A 15,021-nucleotide genomic window follows, 5' to 3' on the forward strand; every position below is an offset into this window, starting at 1 on the left:
GTGATATAAATACACTTTAATTTGATTTAAACACCAGATATTTTGCAATTGTAATCAAATTATGGGTGCATTAATGTGTTCTTCACTTTTTGGTAAATGTGGGATTATTTGGGTAGTTTAGCCTATAATAAAATATGATAATATATCTTGATTTATAATTTGTATTAACTAAAATCTGCATTTAATTTAATTCTTAATATGTTGTGCATGCCCTTTATCTAATAGTGTTTTCTTTGATAATATAATGTGAAAATACTCAAGTAAAGTACCTACATTTTAGTACAGTACTCTACATTACACCTCTGCATATATTTTAGACATTAAATCCACTTTATAATCTATATTTTCATTTTTAAAACACATGCTTTTATTTTGAAAGAGCTAACCAGAAGCCGCGTGTTTAAATTCCGGTTAGCGTTACCGTGCTTTTATTTTGAAAGACATAACCGGAAGCTACGTGTTTACGTTCCTGTTAGCTTTATCATCCTGTTAGCTTTGAAGGAGGAAGTCTCTTTTCTCCGGATTTAAACCAAATAAAAACATTAATTAAACCTCTTTTTCTGATAGAAACAGAGCATGGAAGCGAGTAGGAAACCTCAGACAGAAGGTGAGACTTTAAAACTCGTTAATATAACTTTAATTTATTAAGTACGTGTCATATAATGAAGGGAGTTTCCCTAGCTGTTCAAGTTAGCATTAAGTTCAACTGTTTACACTTAAAACAATAAACAAAGACCAAGTAATAGTAATCTACATAAAGTGATTACTATTTTATAACAAGATGTGTACAGTAACTAAGTACATATACTCAAGTATAATTTAGATGTACTTATACTTTACTTAAGTGTTTCCATTGTATGCTAATTGTGTATTTTTACTCCTCTACAATTCAGAGGTTAATGGTGTACTTCTACTCCACTACATGTATTTAATCCCTTTAGTTACTTTACAGATGTGGATGAATGCACAACGACTACTTTCACTATATTTAGATGACAATACTTTTCTACTTTCACTTGAGGAACATTTTGAATGCAGGACTTTTACTGTAACAGAGTATTCCTACACTCTGGTACTTCTACTTTTACTCAAGTACGAGATCTGAGTACTTCTACTTTCACTCAAGTACCAGATCTGAGTACTTCTACTTTCACTCAAGTACCAGATCTGAGTACTTCTACTTTTACTCAAGTACACGATCTGAGTACTTCTACTTTCACTCAAGTACCAGATCTGAGTACTTGTACTTTTACTCAAGTACAAGATCTGAGTACTTGTACTTTTACTCAAGTACAAGATCAGAGTACTTCTACTTTTACTCAAGTACACGATCTGAGAACTTGTACTTTTACTCAAGTACACGATCTGAGTACTTCTACTTTTACTCAAGAACAAGATCTGAGTACTTCTACTTTAACTCAAGTACAAGATCTGAGTACTTGTACTTTTACTCAAGTACAAGATCTGAGTACTTGTACTTTTACTCAAGTACACGATCTGAGAACATGTACTTTTACTCAAGTACACGATCTGAGTACTTGTACTTTAACTCAAGTACAAGATCTGAGGACTTCTACTTTTACTCAAGTACCAGATCTGAGTACTTCTACTTTTACTCAAGTACCAGATCTGAGTACTTCTACTTTTACTCAAGTACCAGATCTGAGTACTTCTACTTTTACTCAAGTACCAGATCTGAGTACTTCTACTTTACTCAAGTACCAGATCTGAGTACTTCTACTTTTACTCAAGTACCAGATCTGAGTACTTCTACTTTACTATCTAGTACTTCTACTTTACTCAGTACAAGATCTGAGTACTTCTACTTTACTCAAGTACCAGATCTGAGTACTTCTACTTTTACTCAAGTACCAGATCTGAGTACTTCTACTTTAACTCAAGTACCAGATCTGAGTACTTCTACTTTAACTCAAGTACCAGATCTGAGTACTTCTACTTTAACTCAAGTACAAGATCTGAGTCCTTCTACTTTACTCAAGTACAAGATCTGAGTACTTCTACTTTTACTCAAGTACCAGATCTGAGTACTTCTACTTTTACTCAAGTACAAGACCTGAGTACTTCTACTTTTACTCAAGAACCAGATCTGAGTACTTCTACTTTTACTCAAGAACCAGATCTGAGTACTTCTACTTTTACTCAAGAACCAGATCTGAGTACTTCTACTTTTACTAAAGTACCAGATCTGAGTACTTCTACTTTTACTCAAGTACAAGATCTGAGTACTTCTACTTTAACTCAAGTACAGATCTGAGTACTTCTACTTTAACTCAAGTACCAGATCTGAGTACTTCTACTTAACTCAAGTACAAGATCTGAGTCCTTCTACTTTTAACTCAAGTACCAGATCTGAGTACTTCTACTTTCTCAAGTACCAGATCTGAGTACTTCTACTATTTACTCAAGAACCAGATCTGAGTACTTCTACTTTTACTCAAGAACCTAGATCTGAGTACTTCTACTTGTACTCAAGAACAAGGTCAGAGTACTTCTACTTTTACTCAAGTACAAGATCTGAGTACTTTTACTCTTTACTCAAGTACAAGATCTGAGTACTTCTTACTTTACTCCAGAACAAGGTCAGAAGTAGTACTTCTACTTTTACTCCAAGTACAAGATCTGAGTAACTTCTACTTTTACTCAAGTACAAGATCTGAGTACTTCTACTTTTACTCAAGTACAAGATCTGAGTACTTCTTACTTTAACTCAAGTACAAGATCTGAGTACTTCACTTTACTCAAACAAGATCTGAGTACTTGTACTTTTACTCAAGTAACAAGATCTGAGTACTTGTACTTTACTCAAGTACCAGATCTGAGTACTTCTACTTTACTCAAGTACAAGATCTGAGTACTTCTACTTTTACTCAAGTACCAGATCTGAGTACTTCTACTTTTACTCAAGTACCAGATCTGAGTACTTCTACTTTTACTCAAGTACAAGATCTGAGTACTTCTACTTTTACTCAAGTACCAGATCTGAGTACTTCTACTTTTACTCAAGTACCAGATCTGAGTACTTCTACTTTTACTCAAGTACAAGATCTGAGTACTTCTACTTTACTCAAGTACAAGATCTGAGTACTTCTACTTTTACTCAAGTACCAGATCTGAGTACTTCTACTTTTACTCAAGTACCAGATCTGAGTACTTCTACTTTTACTCAAGTACCAGATCTGAGTACTTCTACTTTTACTCAAGAACCAGATCTGAGTACTTCTACTTTTACTCAAGTACAAGATCTGAGTACTTCTACTTTTACTCAAGTACCAGATCTGAGTACTTCTACTTTTACTCAAGTACCAGATCTGAGTACTTCTACTTTACTCAAGTACCAGAATCTGAGTACTTCTACTTTAACTCAAGTACCAGATCTGAGTACTTCTACTTTAACTCAAGTACAAGATCTGAGTACTTCTACTTTAACTCAAGTACAAGATCTGAGTCCTTCTACTTTTACTCAAGTACAAGATCTGAGTACTTCTACTTTAACTCAAGTACAAGATCTGAGTCCTTCTACTTTTACTCAAGTACCAGATCTGAGTCCTTCTACTTTTACTCAAGTACCAGATCTGAGTACTTCTACTTTTACTCAAGTACCAGATCTGAGTCCTTCTACTTTTACTCAAGTACCAGATCTGAGTACTTCTACTTTTACTCAAGTACCAGATCTGAGTACTTCTACTTTTACTCAAGAACCAGATCTGAGTACTTCTACTTTTACTCAAGTACAAGATCTGAGTACTTCTACTTTTACTCAAGTACCAGATCTGAGTACTTCTACTTTTACTCAAGTACCAGATCTGAGTACTTCTACTTTAACTCAAGTACCAGATCTGAGTACTTCTACTTTAACTCAAGTACAAGATCTGAGTACTTCTACTTTAACTCAAGTACAAGATCTGAGTCCTTCTACTTTTACTCAAGTACCAGATCTGAGTCCTTCTACTTTTACTCAAGTACCAGATCTGAGTACTTCTACTTTTACTCAAGTACCAGATCTGAGTACTTCTACTTTTACTCAAGTACCTCAGATCTACTTCATATAGTAAACAAATCTCTTCACTCAGGTGTTTTTCCACAGGCCCTGAAAACTGCAGTCATTAAACCGCTATTAAAAAAGAATAATCTAGATGCTTCAGTGATGAACAATTACAGGCCCATATCAAACCTCCCATTTCTAGGTAAAATCATTGAAAAAGTTGTTTTTCAACAGTTGAGTAATTTCTTGCATTTAAATAACTGTTTGGATGTGTTCCAGTCAGGCTTTCGTCCAAACCACAGCACTGAGACTGCTCTTGTAAAGGTCTTTAATGACATCCACTTAAACACAGACAGTGGCAGAACTTCAGTGTTAGTATTATTAGATCTCAGTGCTGCGTTTGACACTGTTGACCACAGCATATTACTAGACCGACTGGAAAACTGGGTGGGACTTTCGGAAACAGTTCTGAATTGGTTTGAATCCTACTTAAAGGACAGAAACACTTTGTTTCTATCGGTAAATACACATCTGAGTTGACAAATATGACATGTGGGGTTCCTCAAGGCTCCATCTTGGGGCCTCTTCTCTTTAACATCTACATGCTACCACTGGCTCAGATAATGAAGTACAACAAAATAAGTTACCATAGCTATGCAGATGACACACAAATTTACGTAACAATTTCACCAGGAGACTATGCTCCAATTCAAACACTGAGTAAGTGCATTGAACAAATCAATGACTGGATGTGTCAGAACTTTCTCCAATTAAACAAAGATAAAACTGAGGTAATGGTTTTTGGAGCCAAGGCAGAACGTATAAAAGTTAGCGCTGAGCTTCAGTCTGCAATGTTCAAAACAACAGATAAAGCCAGAAATCTAGGTGTAGTCATGGACTCTGACCTGAGTTTCAACAGTCACATTAAAACAGTTACTAAATCAGCCTACTATCACCTAAAGAATATATCTAGGATTAAAAGACTAATGTCACAGCAGGATCTGGAAAAACTTGTCCATGCTTTTATCTTCAGTAGTCCTCGACTACTGCAATGGTGTCTTCACAGGTCTCACTCAAACATCTATTAGAAAGCTGCAGCTGATTCAGAACGCCGCTGCTCGAGTCCTCACTAACACTAAGAAAGTGGATCACTCCTGTTCTGAAGTCTTTACACTGGCTTCCTGTGTGTCAAAGAATAGATTTCTAAATACTGCTGCTGGTTTATAAAGCACTGAATGGTTTAGGCCCAAAATACATTTCTGACCTCCTGCTAAATGATGAACCATCCAGATCTCTCAGGTCTTCAGGGACTGGTCAGCTTTCTGTCCCCAGAGTCAGAACTAAACATGGAGAAGCAGCGTTCAGTTATTATGCTCCAAATATCTGGAACTCCCAGAAACCTGCAGGTCCGCTGCAACTCTGACTACTTTTAAATCCAGGCTGAAGACTTTTCTTTTGTCGCTGCTTTTAATTGAACTATTCATATCTTAGACTGCACTGTAACTTTTATCCATGTACTTTTTCTTTAATGTTTATTTTATTATCTTTTCTTTTTAATGACTGATTTTAAATAACATTTTCTGAATGTCTTTCATTTTTTGTAAAGCACTTTGAATTGCCTTGTGTTGAAAAGTGCTATATAAATAAAGTACTTGTACTTTTACTCAAGTACCAGATCTGAGTACTTCTACTTTTACTTAAGTACCAGATCTGAGTACTTCTACTTTTACTCAAGTACCAGATCTGAGTACTTCTACTTTACTCAAGTACAAGATCTGAGTACTTCTACTTTTACTCAAGTACCAGATCTGAGTACTTCTACTTTTACTCAAGTACCAGATCTGAGTACTTCTACTTTTACTCAAGTACAAGATCTGAGTACTTCTACTTTACTCAAGTACAAGATCTGAGTACTTCTACTTTTACTCAAGTACCAGATCTGAGTACTTCTACTTTTACTCAAGTACCAGATCTGAGTACTTCTACTTTTACTCAAGTACCAGATCTGAGTACTTCTACTTTTACTCAAGTACAAGATCTGAGTACTTCTACTTTAACTCAAGTACAAGATCTGAGTACTTCTACTTTTACTCAAGAACAAGATCTGAGTACTTCTACTTTTACTCCAGAACAAGGTCAGAGTACTTCTACTTTTACTCAAGTACAAGATCTGAGTACTTTTACTTTTACTCAAGTACAAGATCTGAGTACTTCTACTTTTACTCCAGAACAAGGTCAGAGTACTTCTACTTTTACTCAAGTACAAGATCTGAGTACTTCTACTTTTACTCAAGTACAAGATCTGAGTACTTCTACTTTTACTCAAGTACAAGATCTGAGTACTTCTACTTTAACTCAAGTACAAGATCTGAGTACTTCTACTTTTACTCAAGAACAAGATCTGAGTACTTGTACTTTTACTCAAGTACCAGATCTGAGTACTTCTACTTTTACTCAAGTACAAGATCTGAGTACTTCTACTTTTACTCAAGTACCAGATCTGAGTACTTCTACTTTTACTCAAGTACCAGATCTGAGTACTTCTACTTTTACTCAAGTACAAGATCTGAGTACTTCTACTTTTACTCAAGTACCAGATCTGAGTACTTCTACTTTTACTCAAGTACCAGATCTGAGTACTTCTACTTTTACTCAAGTACAAGATCTGAGTACTTCTACTTTTACTCAAGTACAAGATCTGAGTACTTCTACTTTTACTCAAGTACCAGATCTGGATCTGGTACTTTTACTCAAGTACCAGATCTGGATCTGGTACTCTTACTCAAGTACCAGATCTGGTACTTCTACTTTTACTCAAGTACCAGATCTGGTACTTCTACTTTTACTCAAGTACCAAATCTGAGTACTTCTACTTTTACTCAAGTACAAGATCTGAGTACTTCTACTTTTACTCAAGTACCAGATCTGAGTACTTCTACTTTTACTCCAGAACAAGGTCAGAGTACTTCTACTTTTACTCAAGTACAAGATCTGAGTACTTCTACTTTTACTCAAGTACACGATCTGAGTACTTGTACTTTTACTACTCCAGTACAAGATCTGAGTACTTGTACTTTTACTCAAGTACAAGATCTGAGTACTTCTACTTTAACTCAAGTACAAGATCTGAGTACTAATACTTTAACTCAAGTACAAGATCTGAGTACTTGTACTTTTACTCAAGTACACGATCTGAGTACTTTTACTTTTACTCAAGTACAAGATCTGAGTACTTGTACTTTTACTCAAGTACCAGATCTGAGTACTTCTACTTTTACTCAAGTACAAGATCTGAGTACTTCCACTTTTACTCAAGTACAAGATCTGAGTAATTCTACTTTTACTCAAGTACACGATCTGAGTACTTTTACTTTTACTCAAGTACAAGATCTGAGTACTTGTACTTTTACTCAAGTACAAGATCTGAGTAATTCTACTTTTACTCAAGTACCAGATCTGAGTACTTCTACTTTTACTCAAGTACAAGATCTGAGTACTTGTACTTTTACTCAAGTACAAGATCTGAGTAATTCTACTTTTACTCAAGTACCAGATCTGAGTACTTCTACTTTAACTCAAGTACAAGATCTGAGTACTTGTACTTTTACTCAAGTACAAGATCTGAGTACTTGTACTTTTACTCAAGTACACGATCTGAGTACTTGTACTTTTACTCAAGTACAAGATCTGAGTAATTCTACTTTTACTCAAGTACCAGATCTGAGTACTTCTACTTTTACTCCAGAACAAGGTCTGAGTACTTCTACTTTTACTCAAGTACAAGATCTGAGTACTTCTACTTTTACTCAAGTACAAGATCTGAGTACTTCTACTTTTACTCAAGTACAAGATCTGAGTAATTCTACTTTTACTCAAGTACCAGATCTGAGTACTAATACTTTTACTCCAGAACAAGGTCTGAGTACTTCTACTTTTACTCAAGTACAAGATCTGAGTACTTCTACTTTTACTCCAGAACAAGGTCTGAGTACTTCTACTTTTACTCAAGTACAAGATCTGAGTACTTCTACTTTTACTCCAGAACAAGGTCTGAGTACTTCTACTTTTACTCAAGTACCAGATCTGAGTACTTCTACTTCTACTCCAGAACAAGGTCAGAGTACTTCTACTCCAGAACAAGGTCAGAGTACTTCTCCACCTCTGCCATGTCCTTCTCGAGTGTTCATAATGACCTGTAGATGTAGTGGCTCTAGCTCTGCTCGTTGTGGCACAGTGTCATCATCACGCTGCTGTAACCCAGCCTTCAGTCCATCTGATCTGATGTCTCCACAGATGCTCCTGGATCAGAGGAGAAGTCCCCACAGGCAGTGGTGACGACGCCGGCTCGTCTGCCGGAGCTCCGTCTGGTGGTCCTCGGGTGGAGGTGGCCGGGGAAAAGCCTGACAGGAAACACCATCCTGGGGAAGGAGGAGTTTCACCTGGAGCGAGCCGCCGAGTTCTGCGTGAAGAGAGAGACGGAGGTACTGATACCTGCAGTCAGGTCTGAGTACAAGGAGAAGTACTCAGGTCTTGTACTTGAGTAAAAGTAGAAGTACTCAGATCTTGTACTTGAGTAAAAGTAGAAGTACTCAGATCTTGTACTTGAGTAAAAGTAGAAGTACTCAGATCTTGTTCTTGAGTAACAGTAGAAGTACTCAGATCTTGTACTTGAGTAAAAGTAGAAGTACTCAGGTCTTGTACTTGAGTAAAAGTAGAAGTACTCAGATCTTGTACTTGAGTAAAGTAGAAGTACTCAGATCTTGTACTTGAGTAAAAGTAGAAGTACTCAGGTCTTGTACTTGAGTAAAAGTAGAAGTACTCAGATCTTGTACTTGAGTAAAAGTAGAAGTACTCAGATCTTGTTCTTGAGTAAAAGTAGAAGTACTCAGATCTTGTACTTGAGTAAAAGTAGAAGTACTCAGATCTTGTACTTGAGTAAAAGTAGAAGTACTCAGATCTTGTACTTGAGTAAAAGTAGAAGTACTCAGACGTTGTACTTGAGTAAAATAAGTACTTAGACCTTGTACTTGAGTAAAAGTAGAAGTACTCAGACGTTGTACTTGAGTAAAAGTAGAAGTACTCAGACCTTGTACTTGAGTAAAAGTAGAAGTACTAAGACCTTGTACTTGAGTAAAAGTAGAAGTACTCAGACCTTGTACTTGAGTAAAAGTAGAAGTACTCTGATCTTGTACTTGAGTAAAAGTAGAAGTACTCAGACGTTGTACTTGAGTAAAAGTAGAAGTACTCTGATCTTGTACTTGAGTAAAAATAGAAGTACTCAGATCTTGTACTTGAGTAAAAGTAGAAGTATTCTGATCTTGTACTTGAGTAAAAGTAGAAGTACTCAGATCTGGTACTTAGTAAAAGTAGAAGTACTCAGATCTTGTACTTGAGTAAAAGTAGAAGTACTCTGATCTTGTACTTGAGTAAAAGTAGAAGTACTCAGATCTGGTACTTGAGTAAAAGTAGAAGTACTCAGATCTTGTACTTGAGTAAAAGTAGAAGTACTCTGATCTTGTACTTGAGTAAAAGTAGAAGTACTAAGATCTTGTACTTGAGTAAAAGTAGAAGTACTCAGATCTTGTACTTGAGTAAAAGTAGAAGTACTCAGATCTTGTACTTGAGTAAAAGTAGAGGTACTCAGATCTGGTACTTGAGTAAAAGTAGAAGTACTCTGATCTTGTACTTGAGTAAAAGTAGAAGTACTCAGATCTGGTACTTGAGTAAAAGTAGAAGTACTCAGATCTTGTACTTGAGTAAAAGTAGAAGTACCAGAGTGTAGGAATACTCTGTTACAGTAAAAGTCCTGCATTCAAAATGTTCCTCAAGTGAAAGTATAAAAGTATTCTCATCTAAATATAGTGAAAGACAGTAAAAGTATTCGTTGTTTGATTGGTCCATCTCAGAATAATATATATATATGTTTTCTAATGATTGATCATGGAAGTGTTCTCAGAGCTGGTGAAGGTGCAGCTCGTCTGAATGCGTGTCTCCAACACCTGGTAGATTATAGAGTTATTATACAGTGCCAGTCAGAAGGGACCTCCACTCAGATTGTGTCTCATCCAATCAGAATGCGTCTCTCCTCCTGATATAAGAGACCGTGAGATACCGGCTCTTGTTTTTAGACAATGCATCATCTTGTCCAATTCATGTTGGAGATACTTTTACTCAAGAACAAGGTCTGAGTACTTCTACTTTTACTCAAGTACAAGACCTGAGTGTTTCTCCTGCCACTGAAGTGCAGATGCTTCCAGTGAGAATGTGAAGTGACCCCAGGTGACTCCGCAGGTGTTGGAGCGGCAGGTGACGGTGGTGGATACTCCCGGATGGTTCTCTGCTCAGGACACGCCTCCTTCCTACAAGCAGGAGCTGGTGAGAGGAGCGTCTCTCTGCCCCCCCGGCCCTCACGCCTTCCTGCTCGCCATCCCCGTCGGCATGTTCACCGAAGTGGACCGCCAGCGCATCGAGGAGCACGTGAGCCTGTTCGGAGAGCGCGTGTGGAGGCACACCGTGGTGGTGTTCACCTGGGCCGAGGTCCTGAGGAGCATCTCCATCGAGAGGTACATCCGCAGGGAGGGCAAGGACCTGCAGTGGGTCCTGGAGAAGTGCCACCGGAGGTACTTTGTGATCAATAACTGTGAGTTCGGAGAGCACCCTCAGGTGGGGAGGCTGCTGGAGAGGGTGGAGAAGATGGTGGCGGAGGAGGGGGGGTTCTACCATGTGGAGGAGGAGGAGGTGAAGGAGGAGGTGAAGGAGGAGGAGAACCAGAACCAGAACCAGAACAGAGAGGGAAGAGAGCTGGGAGCGAGACCCAAGCAGAGCTCATCGCTGAGTCTGTCCAAAACCCTGGAGGTGGAGCCGCTGGCCAGTGAGTGCACATCCTTCCTGTCTCCTTCCATTGGCTCACTGAGCACACTTTGAAGGAGACATCAGAACCCTTTTAGACCCATGTAGGGATTCCTACCTTTAGCAGAAACAATATAAACATTGAACCCAACTGAGTAAAAGTGCTACGTCACGCCTGAGTGCTCCCTCTCCTGTGGGGTAGTGCATGTCAATGGTCTGCAGAGGCTCAAATCCCCGTGCGAAACAATTAGAGGATCCACAGAATTATTATCTACTGTTTTGATAAATGCTTAATTTAAAACTGTCAGAAAATGCGTTTCTTTGTCTCTAAATGTGACTGACATCATGTCCCAGTGGAGACATCATGTCCCAGTGGAGACATCATGTCCCAGTGGAGACATCATGTCCCAGTAGAGACATCATGTCCCAGTGGAGACATCATGTCCCAGTAGAGACATCATGTCCCAGTAGAGACATCATGTCCCAGTAGAGACATCATGTCCCAGTGGAGACATCATGTCCCAGTGGAGACATCATGTCCCAGTAGAGACATCATGTCCCAGTGGAGACATCATGTCCCAGTAGAGACATCATGTCTCCACTGGGACATGTCCCAGTAGAGACATCATGTCCCAGTAGAGACATCATGTCCCAGTAGAGACATCATGTCCCAGTAGAGACATCATGTCCCAGTAGAGACATCATGTCCCAGTGGAGACATCATGTCTCCACTGGGACATGTCCCAGTAGAGACATCATGTCCCAGTAGAGACATCATGTCCCAGTAGAGACATCATGTCCCAGTGGAGACATCATGTCCCAGTGGAGACATCATGTCCCAGTAGAGACATCATGTCCCAGTGGAGACATCATGTCCCAGTGGAGACATGATGTCCCAGTAGAGACATGATGCCCAGTGGAGACATCATGTCCCAGTAAGGACATCACTGTCCCAGTGGAGACATCATGTCCCAGTGGAGACCATCATGTCCCAGTAGAGACATCATGTCCCAGTGGAGACATCATGTCCCCAGTGGAGACATCATGTCCCAGTGAGAGACATCTGTCCCAGTAGAGAACCTCATGTCCCAGTGGAGACATCATGTCCCAGTGGAGACATGATGTCCCAGTGGAGACATCATGTCCCAGTAGTAGACATCATGTCCCAGTGGAGACATCATGTCCAGTGAGACATCATGTCCCAGTGGAGACATCATGTCCCAGTGGTCCCAGTAGAAGACATCATGTCCCAGTAGAGACATCATGTCCCAGTGGAGACATCATGTCCCAGTGGAGACATCATGTCCCAGTAGGAGAATCATGTCCCAGTAGAGACCATCATGTCCCAGTAGAGACATCATGTCCCAGTGGAGACATCATGTCCCAGTGGAGACATGATGTCCCAGTGGAGACATCATGTCCCAGTAGAGACATCATGTCCCAGTGGAGACATCATGTCCCAGTAGAGACATCATGTCCCAGTGGAGACATCATGTCCCAGTGGAGACATCATGTCCCAGTGGTCCCAGTAGAGACATCATGTCCCAGTAGAGACATCATGTCCCAGTGGAGACATCATGTCCCAGTGGTCCCAGTAGAGACATCATGTCCCAGTAGAGACATCATGTCCCAGTGGAGACATCATGTCCCAGTGGAGACATCATGTCCCAGTAGAGACATCATGTCCCAGTGGAGACATCATGTCCCAGTGGAGACATCATGTCCCAGTAGAGACATCATGTCCCAGTGGAGACATCATGTCCCAGTGGTCCCAGTGGAGACATCATGTCCCAGTAGAGACATCATGTCCCAGTGGAGACACTACATGTTTAATAATGTGTCCTCTCTAGATCTGTATTAATACCCCTCTGTCTGTTCCAGATTAACGTCTCCCTCCGATGGCGGACCAATCGGATCGCTCTGACGCTCTGAAGCTGCTTCTGATTGGAGGGAAAAGAGTGGAGACGGTTTTAATTATCTTTCAAACATTTGACTGTTTATCCGTTTGTTGTTCTTCGCCGTGACGACGAGGCCTTTTGTTTCATGCTCTCCTAAAGAGGGTGCTATTCAGACTGCATCCTTCAACGTGCATCCTTCAGACTGCATCCTTCAACGTGCATCCTTCAGACTGCATCCTTCAAGGTGCATCCTTCAGACTGCATCCCTCAGACTGCATCCTTCAACGTGCATCCTTCAGACTGCATCCTTCAACGTGCATCCTTCAGACTGCATCCTTCAACGTGCATCCTTCAGACTGCATCCTTCAACGTGCATCCTTCAGACTGCATCCTTCAACGTGCATCCTTCAGACGTGCATCCTTCAGACTGCATCCTTCAACGTGCATCCTTCAGACTGCATCCTTCAACGTGCATCCTTCAGACTGCATCCTTCAAGGTGCATCCTTCAACGTGCATCCTTCAGACTGCATCCTTCAGACTGCATCCTTCAGACTGCATCCTTCAACGTGCATCCTTCAACGTGCATCCTTCAGACTGCATCCTTCAACGTGCATCCTTCAACGTGCATCCTTCAGACTGCATCCTTCAACGTGCATCCTTCAGACTGCATCCTTCAACGTGCATCCTTCAGACTGCATCCTTCAACGTGCATCCTTCAGACTGCATCCTTCAACGTGCATCCTTCAGACTGCATCCTTCAGACTGCATCCTTCAACGTGCATCCTTCAGACTGCATCCTTCAGACTGCATCCTTCAGACTGCATCCTTCAACGTGCATCCTTCAACGTGCATCCTTCAACGTGCATCCTTCAACGTGCATCCTTCAACGTGCACTACTCGACTGTTACTAAAGTCAATAATGTGATATGTTCTGTAACTGATTCCTGTTTGTTGTGACCAAACCTTAAATGCTTTTCTCGTGCCTCTGAAGCCGCTTATTGATTATTATTATGACTTAAATGCATCTGTAGCCTGTTCGTAGCTGTGAGGGAGCAGAGGGAGGGGTTTGATTAGACTTTTAATGTTAAAAGGGACAAATGACTTATTGAAGCTTCTACATTTATCTATTGTTGCAGGATTTTGTGTTAAAAACTAAATATGTTTGAGTTTTTGTTCCTAATTTGACAAGATGAGAAATGTCCAGAGGTCCATGGTGGCTTTAATACAGATGAATGATTATGTTTTGCATTTCAATTACATTTGATCGACCAAATGATCCATGAATTAATCTGAAAACTGATTTGAAGTTGGAAGCAGCCTCATCCTAACTACTTTTATTTGACAGAAACTCTTTGGGGATAAAAGGGTAATACAATGGCGGGTGATGTAAGAGGCTATGCAGACACTGAGCTGCTGTGGACACACTCCTCACTCTCATCACCTCATGTTGGCGCTCTACACACACACTCGTTCATGAACATCTGGTGATTCGTTTGAGCGGCCCAAAAACCAATTGAACTGTTGATTGAACTCTGTATGTGTTCTAGTGTAGCTTTAGTTAACGTGGTGTCATCAGGTCCTGGTTTGAAATGTCTCTCACCATTAAATCCAACCCTTTGTCGCTGACGTATCTTTGAAATGCGATAAGCTCCTGAAACCCAGGATCTACAGAGGCATTATTCTTGCTTTTAATGCATGTAAAGGGCTCTGGGTTTCAGACAGAGGGTGAAAACAGTCAGTATGAGGAAAATAAAAGAGCTTTTTGAACATTAAAGCATGAACTCTTTAAAACTGACTGAACGTTATCGTAGGAATGCTGTGAAAACTGTGACACACACACACACGAGTCAGAGGGCTGCTCCTCACTGATGTCTCTGCATTGTTTGAAAGGGGTCAGAGCAGCTGATGTGTTCCAGTAGATCTGCTCGTTAGAAATGCACTGTGTTGTGAAACGTTCTTCTTTTCGGTCCAAATAAATGTGTTTTTTGACCAAACTGTTGGTTCCTGTTCGTTGAATAAGTGACGACTCTTCCTTCAACGGGGGGTTTTAAACACCTGCACTAACACACACATATAAAGCTTAACGTGTTCTTTATTATCCATTAGTTTCTTAGTAATTTAGTTTTTAAAAATGCATTTAATTTGTATTAATATTGTAATTATTATTTTAGTGTTTTTTAATTAACCAACAGTAAAGCAATATATTTTAAATGTTTTATTAATTATTATATTTTAAATCACCAACAATATAAATATATATTATTTTTCAT

General features: G+C 39.6%; 1 protein-coding gene across 2 annotated transcripts; it reads left to right on the forward strand.

The window, feature by feature from the left end:
* Positions 1-452: 452 nt before the first annotated feature.
* Positions 453-14,745, forward strand: LOC117560042 (GTPase IMAP family member 4). 2 transcript variants are annotated; one of them, XR_004571106.1, is made up of 5 exons: positions 453-607; positions 8,297-8,484; positions 10,295-10,874; positions 12,734-12,810; positions 12,910-14,745. XR_004571106.1 is itself a non-coding variant. In XM_034236794.1 (4 exons), exons 1-4 carry the CDS (start codon positions 577-579, stop codon positions 12,736-12,738), a joined length of 804 nt encoding a protein of 267 aa, XP_034092685.1. In that variant the 5' UTR covers positions 453-576; the 3' UTR covers positions 12,739-14,745. The 2 variants fall into 2 exon arrangements, 1 of the variants encoding a protein (XP_034092685.1); XM_034236794.1 differs by having other exon boundaries at positions 12,734-14,745.
* The last annotated feature ends 276 nt before the right edge of the window (positions 14,746-15,021 follow it).

The sequence above is a fragment of the Gymnodraco acuticeps genome, unplaced genomic scaffold (assembly GCF_902827175.1).
Source record: "Gymnodraco acuticeps unplaced genomic scaffold, fGymAcu1.1, whole genome shotgun sequence".
Lineage (NCBI taxonomy): Eukaryota > Metazoa > Chordata > Actinopteri > Perciformes > Bathydraconidae > Gymnodraco > Gymnodraco acuticeps.

Coding starts and splice junctions, on each gene's coding strand:
- LOC117560042 (XM_034236794.1), top strand. CDS start 577: ATGGAAGCGAGTAGGAAACCTCAGACAGAAG. Junction 608..8,296: donor TAGGAAACCTCAGACAGAAG/GTGAGACTTTAA, acceptor ATGTCTCCACAG/ATGCTCCTGGATCAGAGGAG. Junction 8,485..10,294: donor GCGTGAAGAGAGAGACGGAG/GTACTGATACCT, acceptor GTGACTCCGCAG/GTGTTGGAGCGGCAGGTGAC.